Source organism: Rhipicephalus microplus, unplaced genomic scaffold (assembly GCF_043290135.1).
Source record: "Rhipicephalus microplus isolate Deutch F79 unplaced genomic scaffold, USDA_Rmic scaffold_15, whole genome shotgun sequence".
Taxonomy (NCBI): Eukaryota; Metazoa; Arthropoda; class Arachnida; order Ixodida; family Ixodidae; genus Rhipicephalus; species Rhipicephalus microplus.
Genome location: NW_027464588.1, coordinates 2461237 through 2470099, shown reverse-complemented (window position 1 = coordinate 2470099; position 8863 = coordinate 2461237). Strand labels below are relative to the sequence as shown.

Below are 8863 nucleotides of genomic sequence, written 5' to 3'. Positions count from 1 at the left end.
CGAGAAAAAACGAGTACCAGGTATCCTACTTGGCGATGCCGGATACCGCTGCACGTCTTTCCTCATGACACCGATGTCTGACCCGCCACCGGACAGCCCTGAGAGCCGGTTAGTACGCCTGTATAACCCTTTAACTTTCATCTCCAGAACGAAACGTGTACGTGTGTGCTACCTATCGCGCTTGAAGTCTTTTATTACAATAAGCGTGGTACATGTATCGTTTTTGGTGCCCTGAATATATCCCACGTTACAATAGAATCGGCATATAAGCAGCAACAGTTTTGACTAGCGGCCTGGCTATAATACTCAAATGTATCGTTTAATAAGTGTAGGTTCATACAGTAATACGACATTGATTTATTATTTATTTATTTATTTACAATACTGCTAGCCCTTGCGGGCTGTAGCAGGGGTGGGAGGTGAACAGGTTAACAATACACAAACAATGTTAAGCAAAAAACAAGTCCAGCCGTCGTTGAAAATCCTGTGAGGATCTACATCCTGTAAGTACCTCGGGAGGAAGCGCATTCCAGTCAACAATAGATCGCACCAGAAACGAAAACTTAAATACATCCACCCGCGGTACATAAGCTTGGACAGAAAATGAGTGATTGGTACGAGCCGATACTCGTCCTGGGGGGCGCCGGTATACACTGGGATCCAGCTTGTAGTTTTTATGATACAGGTCATAAATAAATTTTAAGCGAGCTATTTTTCTACGTGTAGCTAACGATTGAAGGTCAGCCCTAGCAAGCAAAAGTGATACAGACTGTGTTCTCATGTAATTTGAATAAATAAACCTCGCGGCCAATCTTTGTACTCGTTCAAGTTTGTTAATTTCAGTTTTAGTATGCGGATCCCAGATGATAGCTGCGTACTCCAGCGTTGGTCTAACAATAGTCTTATACGCCAACAATTTAACAGAGGGCGGTGCATTACGGAGTTTCCTTCTCAGAAAACCCAGCTTTCGCTTCGCCAGTCCTGTAATATTGTCAATATGCTTGTCCCACTTTAAACTGCTGGATATAGTAACACCTAAGTATTTAAGCTCATTAGAACTCTTAATTTCTCTATTGTTTATTGTGTATTTATAGTTAAGGGGGTTTTTTTATTTGGAATTGTCATGCACACAGTTTTATCAAAATTAATTTTCATGTCCCATTTTTCACACCAGTTGTCAATACATCGAAGAGCATCATTGAGGAGCATTTGATCAGAGACACTTTTCACATGACAAAACAAGAGACAATCATCTGCATATAACCTTACATCAACAAAAGGAGGCACAACCGTTGCAACATCATTCACATAAATTAAAAAGAGTAGAGGTCCCAACACGGAGCCTTGTGGTACACCTGAGGATACGCGTAAAAGAGAAGAACGTGCGCCACTTGTCCTGTCGTGTTTCCTTATCAGTCTCAGTGACACCAAAAACAAGAAGATTATTTCTTCTAGCCCTGTCTTCTTTGCATAGGTATCAAGCAGCTCACATGCGCACTAGAAACACGATCGAGCGGGCCTTTGGCGTGTGGAAACGTCGCTTCCCGTGTTTAGACATGGGGCTACAAAACTTGGCGGAGCGCTCCGCCGTCATTACAACGGCCTGTGCTGCCCTACACAACCTTGCAGTCCTAAGGCAAGACGCGGAACCACCACCTGTGATTATCCCACAACACTTAAGGCGGCAGCAGCCTGATGTGGCGAACCAAGCCGACACCCTACTCGGATCTCGATGCCGAATGCGGCTGATTACTCGTGCATTTACCTCGCCTAATGAATAAATTGTGTAACATGTTCTTTTGAGTAGACCAACAACCTCAGATTGCGAAATCTATGCATGTTTAAATACGGGAGCATGCTGAAAAGTTCCTGAATTCGTCACGTTTTAGGTTTTCTTTTCATCCTTGCTGACTCGCAACAATAAATATTTTTTATCACACATGGAGCTGTTGCAGATGTCTTTTGAATAAAAGCATCAGGTGTGTGAGATTGCACACATGCTTTATTTTTGTTCCGGCTGGGTTTCTATGCACTGCTGCTGCTATTTTTTCTGTAATTCAAAAAGGAGCTTCTGGCGCTCGATGTTGAAGCGCCATTTTTGCTGCTCCAGCTGCTGCTCCAACAGCTGCACTTGCATTTTATGCAGCTCCTGCTCCCGCTGCACTTGCATCCTGTGCATTTTTCGTTGGTGCAAGAGCTGCTGCTTACGCAAGCGCAGCTCCAGGGCATGCAACTGTGCCTTGCGCTGCTCATCATTTTTCAGGGCCTCCATTCGGGCCGTAGCTTCTGGGGCGAGCACACGCTCTATGGCTGATAGGCGGCTTCGCGTTGATTTTGGCCGTGGGCGTTCTCCTGCACCAACTAAATTTTCTCCATTTTCTTCTGGAGCTGCTGCTGCTGTTCGTGACTCCTCGTTTCCAGGAGCAACTACTGCCAAGGTGTCAGAGGGACAGCTTGCGCAAGCACCTTCCGTGGGTGGCTGTGTAGTATGAGGTCCTGGGGAACCAGCACCCTCGCTCGATCGCAGTTGTGGCTGAATTGTCTCGTCTGCACACACACAATACAATTGCATAAGGTAGGGAAGCGTAACACGTGTAAGCATTGTCAGCATGACTGTTATATGCTGCTGCAAGTATAAATACAAGCACGTTTTATATCACGCATCAGGCCTGAAAGTAAAACAGAAGTGTGGCAATTTATCCGGGTCATGCCTGGCCTGTTACTTGCACACATAATTCATAATACTGTTCTGTCCAACCTCAATATCGCTATGGCAGTAGCTAAGAGACATTTACTGCGGAATACCTCAGCAGCATTTTATTTAAAATAACTTTACCCACATCCTTTTTCTGAAGTGTGTGATATACGTTAACCACATATTTCATGCAAAAGGCAGGCTTAATTTTACATAAAACTGTAGAAATAACTTATCTTCAATATTCCTGTTTTATGTTAGTCACACAACCCGAGAAGCCATGTCGCCAACACTTTTATAGTTGCATGCAGTTGGGCCGTATGACTAGCGGTGCCTGTGCTCCCGATGTCGGCAAACCCATAGCTCTTGGTGACTCCAACAGCTGGCCATGGCATGAAATTGGTTGTGTCTGCACATACAAAAGAAGCAGAACTGGTGCTCTGCGGGCATGCGACGTAATCAGAAAAGCCTCTTTATGGTAGAGGCACAAATATTTGTGTGTTTGCATGCTTCAACGTGAACACGCGACATTTTTAAGAAATCAGTACGTGATGAAAATATAAAAAATAATAACAGTTGTAAATATGAAAATAAATAATGTGAGCTGGTGGCATGCAACACCGTCACTCTGCAAACATGCAAGCCCCTTACCAGTAATCACACATGGTGACAGATACTTCATGTGCATGCATACGGTATCAGACACAAACGCAATAAAGAAAGCGACTGTCCTTCACGAATATGAGCTTCAGTTGTAGCAAAAATATTGATTCAATTGGCGAATTCTATCCCTGGCAAATCAAGAGTACTAGCTCGTGGGCTAGTCAGCCTCTTGCTGCCGGGAAGTGGCGCTGGGAAAAGGGCATCTGCACACAAAAGCAAAGTTGAAATACAATTCCAAAGTTGGGCTTATTATAAGGCCACCCATGATGTGAAATGTATGTGTCACACAAGTACTTGCTGAACCACGTCAAATTATGCTAGGAACGTTTTAAAAGAGTAATAGCAGGCTTATTACATAGCATTACTTTCTGTTAACAACATGGCATGTTCTTGTAATGAGAATGAGAATTATTTGTACACGTAAATTTCAGTAAAATGTATATGCAAATGGTAGGAACAGAGGCATTAGTCACAAAACAAAACAACATTGAAACGCAACACCTCCCACATTGTATACATGAGAAAGTTGATGCAATATAGCAGCACGACAGTTGCTACATCTGACAGTTTTTTCCCATTCGTCTTTTACCAAGCAGCTCTTCCGTGTTGTCTTGGCTACCAGTGAGCATGCTCTCGAAAATCCGCGACGGCGATAAAGAAAGCACTGGCTGATTGAGGTGGACCCCATCGCTGTCATAAGGGTTCTGGAGCCGTGTCCCCATGTGTGATGCCGCCGCTCCAACTAGCGCCAATGAGGGACTCATTGGCCGGCAGGTAGATGGCCCGCACCCTAAAGTGTGAAAATGTTGTTACGTGGATACATTGAAATTTCAAGTGACAGCACAAAGAAAGTGCTTAAGGAAGACAACGCATATGCGAGAGAAATAGGCAGCGAAAATTTATGGTACACAGATAACTATTTAATGTACTACTACTACTACTACTACTACTACTACTCATTCATTTATTTATTCATCATACCTTACAAAGCCCAATACGGAATCGAGTAAGAGGGGCTAGTACAAAGTAAATAAAGAAATATACATCAGTAAATACAAGAAAAGAAATTAAGAGAAAAACTGTACAGTGATATAAGTTCGAGAAAAAATTATGTCCTGCAAAAATAGACAGAAATACTGACAAAGAAACCAAAACTTGCACTTATATATAATATATATGTATATAGAGTGCAAAGCACGTTCAAACTGAGCAAAAGCATTTCTCAATTCATAATGAAATGACACACTTGCCACCCGGTGGCGAAAAAAAGTGCAGGAAGATTTTGCCGACAAAAAAAAAAGAACGGTGACGACGTGATGCTATTTAAAAAATGTTTCTGCAAGCGAAAAACCGTCACCCCCTTCTTCTGAAAGAGAACCCTGTGCACGCCTATGATTCGCACAATTCTTGCAGGTACACATTTATTTACGACATATAATTCAGAGCGGAACCTATGCCCTTATTAGGGCGTTTTCGGATAGCTTACGCAAGAGACGCAATTTGAAAACTCATATATGACCCCCATACGCAAACGCTACGCCCACGAGGCCTGCTAACTTAGTGCTATTCGAAACTCCCCGATTACAGTAGTAAACAAACGTAAACTTACCTGTGGCATACAAGTTTCGCTTTTGCTCTGACTGCTTCTTCTTCCACTTGGACTTTTCATTGTCCCACAACTTACGCAGCTGTGCCACCGTAACGCGACGAATGCCTGGTTGGCTGTTGTATTCGCTCGTCAGTTTTTCCCAGGCACTGTCCTTAGCGCGCTTTGTGAGCGCGTCAGTTCTCTTGTTTTCGATAACTGCCTTGTGCCGCGTCACCAGATTGACAAGCAGTTCACGCTCCTCACGCGTGAACACGAACCGCGTTGCGGTGGTCTTCCTGCCGTCACGCGCGACGCCACCGTCATCGTTGAAAGACATTGCACCGTTCGTCACTACGGCACCCTGACACGAGGTGCAACAAAACTTCGTTCACACGTGCAAACGAGTCTTCGCAAAACCAGCATCTAATCTTGGCGGCTTCGGCTCTGGCGTGGCTTGGCTAATATGGTGCCTGCCTGATATCGAAACTAGCTTATAGTATTTGAAATCTCGCTTAATACTTCCACCGTATACACATTTATTGACAGTCGACAATTTTTTAACCTATCCAAAGTGTTTTACCCTAAATTTTTGTTATTTAATGTGGTATTTTATCACATACCCTCGCTACCAGATGCGTCTTGCGTAAGTCAAGTGAAGGAGCGTTTCTCGAGTCGGCCCTTGGCGAAGGAGCCCTCGAGTAGCGTTCATGAAACACATCGGCTCCTTGAGTGGAGGAGCACGCTCCGCCTTGACTTCGTCAAGTCGAGGGGAGCCCTTAAGTGAAGGAGCGTTTGTGAATACGGGCCTTAGTCTCGTTTCTGTACCCTGTGGCACATACCCGCTTTACGCGTCCGTCTACCTGTCCGTCTGTCTGCCAGTCTGTCTGTTTTCTAGACGAAGCGAATGCGCGTGGCCTTATCGATGGCTTCCAATTTTAAAGTTTATTTACAGATTTCCCACTGCTGCCATTTATGCAGGCTTTTGCTGGCGTCTATATTACTAATTGCCTCACTTACATAACAATTAAATTCTTCGTCTTTGAGAAGTTTACTATCTATTTTCCAGGTGTCCAACGAGAAAGAACTGGTTGGCTTAACAGTTCGTACAGAGCACTGGACTAAGCAGTGGTCCGAAAATGACACCGGTACTACTTCATAACTGGAACAGTGGGGAAGGATGTGGATCGTTACGTAAATGCGATTGAGTCTCGCATGGCTTGAGCCCTCCAATCGCGTGTACTTCAGTGCACTTTTACATTTAACACATTCGGCAATATCCTCAAGGTCCCAGTTCTCGACGATCCGCGACAACACAGCCGTGCTCTTGTCTCTGAAACTTCGAGTGCTCGTCTTGTCGTGTGCGCTGAGAACACAGTTAAAATCACCCAGAACTATTAACTGCTTTCCTTCACTCAGCTGTTGTTCTGGGTCGTAAAAGAACAAGGCCCTTTCTTCCACCTTGTTGGGTCCGTACACGCACATGACCCTCCACCCGGAGTTATTCAGAGAAAAGTCAATCGAAGCACATCGCCCAGCCGAGCAAGAAAAATGGGCATCAAGCTGCTGTCCCCCGGCAGCCTCATAACAAAAAGTATGCAGCCAGACAATGTGCCCACTGCTTGGCTAACAACTACAAAAAACCTAGACGCGAAACTTTGCACCATGCTGCCGGTTTCTTCATCGCCGTCGACTTTCGTTTTTTGCACCGCCAGAATGTCTATGTATTTTTCCGTTACTAGTCTGTAAAGCTGACTTTGCTTCCTTTTCGCTGCTAGATCCCTAACAATAATTGTAGTGACCTTGAACGGAAAGACAGGCGCCATTTTAACGAAAGGAGAAAAGACCTGCAGCGTGGCGTCTACCTCTCGCGTCTAGCACAAGACTAGACGGCGCCATCGCTGGCATTGCCGTCCGGCGGAACAGCGGGTACTTGTCCCACGTTCTCCACATTGACTCGCTTGTCGGCGGTCAGGTTCGGGCGCGGCCGAAGGGAAGGCTGCCGTCCTTGAGCAGTTTTGACGGGAGGTTCCTCGGCACCCGACACTGTCGTCTCAGCACCACCATTTCTCGCCTGGGGGTGGGGCCGCTTCGGAGCAGCCACGCTGTTCGATGAAGGTGTGCCGCTCTTCTCGTGCTGGTGCTCGTTCAGACATCTAAGCTCATCGGCCTCGTGGGCAGCTGAGCTCTCCGTGGCCTTCCCAGTCACCTCGGGAGCCGCAGTTGAGTCTCCCGACGCTCTTACGGGCGTTGCAGCGGCAACCTTACCAGTGTCCCCTCCCGAAACTAAAGTTTGAGCTTGCATTGCTGCCGGGCTTTCCCTTGTATGGGAACATTCACTCTGAGCTAGACTGGCCCCCGGAACACGCACTGAAACAGTCACGGCCGGCAGGCGATGACGACGCCGGTGCTCCCTCCTGTTTGGTCATCTCGCTGGTTCCCTGGGCAGCCCCTTCAGCTTCGACGACGTCCATAAGCTCGTCGTGCTCGTCTGCCCTAAGGAGCCCGGTAGCCGACGCGTAAGTACGAACGTATTCCGCGTCCGCGTGTCCATAACGCCTGCACTTCGAGCACCGAGGCACCCTGCAATCTCAGCGTATATGGCCCGTGCCGTGGCAACGCAAACACTGCATCGCCCGGCCGGGAACGACAACGAGGGCCAGTTCACTGGCGACACGCACCTGGTGGGGCAGGTCATCCACCTTCATTCCCGGTTTTAGCTTTAGGAGGACGCTTCTCGTGGTCTAGCCCTTCTCCCTCATGCCTTGAAGACGCCAACGTTCTCGCGTCACTTCAGTGACGTTGCCGAACCCGGCCAAGGCTGTCCTAATGTCTTCATCCTGGACACTATAGAGCATTCAATGCAGGCGGAGCTTGACTTGTTGATTATCGGGATCAATAATTATGCACCGGCGGCCCTTTACCTTTAATTCTTTCAGCGCGGCCGATTTCTTGGTCACTTCTCCGCTGGTGAGGGTGACAGCCCAGACGTGATTTATCTGGTACGCCCCTAAGGCGACGATGTTGGGTAGCGTAGCCCACCAGCCGTCGCGAGGGCGTCTCTGAAGTCCTCAACCCTGTAGGGACGTTCACGCACATCACCGTGCAAAAACAACGTGTTCAGTACAACATGGCCAGTGGACAACGTAGGCATCACGATCTCGTGTTCTTTATCTTCAGTGCCATCAAACCTGTTTCCACGGCCGGCATGGGCCGCTATCGCCGCTCCGTTGGAGCAAATGATTCTGCGACCGTTCGCTTGTGCTGCCGGAAGAAGTATGCACTGCACCACTCTGCTGCACTTCTCCTGGGCGGAAAACTGTACATTAACAAAGTGTAAAAGAAGCTAAAAACTAAAAATGTTAGAAGAACGTGGTTTTGATCCACAGACCTCTGGGTTATGGGCCCAGCACGCTTCCACTGCGCCACTCTGCTACAGTTATCCTGGGGGGAAAACTGTACATTAAGAAAGTGTAATAGAAGCTAAATAACTAAACATGTTAGCAGAATGTGGCTTCGATACAAGGACCTCTGGGTTATGGGCCCACCACGCTTCCACTGCGCACCTCTGCTACAGTTATCCTGGGGGGAAAACTGTACATTAAGAAAGTGTAATAGAAGCTAAATAACTAAACATGTTAGCAGAACGTGGTTTCGATACAAGGACCTCTGGGTTATGGGCCCAGCACGCTTCCACTGCGCCACTCTGCTACAGTTTTCCTGGGTGGAAAACTGTACACTAAGAAAGTGTAAAGAAGCTAAAAAAACAAAGAATGTAAGCTCAGCGTGGTTTAATGATTGATATGTGGGGTTTAACGTCCCAATATCACCATATGATTATGAGAGACGCCGTAGTGGAGGGCTCCGGAAATTTAGACCACCTGGGGTTCTTTAACGTGCACCCGCTCAGCGTGGTTTAA

The 8863-nt window shown here is 46.8% G+C and overlaps 1 protein-coding gene across 2 annotated transcripts; it reads right to left on the bottom strand.

Annotated features, from left to right (window-relative positions):
* Positions 1 to 1800: 1800 nt before the first annotated feature.
* Positions 1801 to 5297, bottom strand: LOC142784671 (myb/SANT-like DNA-binding domain-containing protein 3). 2 transcript variants are annotated; one of them, XR_012888722.1, is made up of 2 exons: positions 3948 to 4296; positions 1801 to 3104 (listed from the first exon to the last, which is right to left on the bottom strand). XR_012888722.1 is itself a non-coding variant. In XM_075883130.1 (2 exons), the coding sequence occupies exons 1-2, from the start codon at positions 5281 to 5283 to the stop codon at positions 2953 to 2955; spliced, it is 468 nt and encodes a 155-aa protein (XP_075739245.1). In that variant the 5' UTR covers positions 5284 to 5297; the 3' UTR covers positions 1801 to 2952. The 2 variants fall into 2 exon arrangements, 1 of the variants encoding a protein (XP_075739245.1); XM_075883130.1 differs by lacking the exon at positions 3948 to 4296 and adding an exon at positions 4968 to 5297.
* Between the last annotated feature and the right edge of the window lie 3566 nt (positions 5298 to 8863).

What these genes read in the sequence shown, in the direction of transcription:
- LOC142784671 (XM_075883130.1), bottom strand. Translation starts at nt 5,283, where the DNA reads ATGTCTTTCAACGATGACGGTGGCGTCGCGCGTGACGGCAGGAAGACC. An exon ending in GCGAAACTTGTATGCCACAG is followed by an intron (nt 3,105 to 4,967) that starts GTAAGTTTACGT and finishes TTGTATGTGCAG; the next exon opens with ACACAACCAATTTCATGCCA.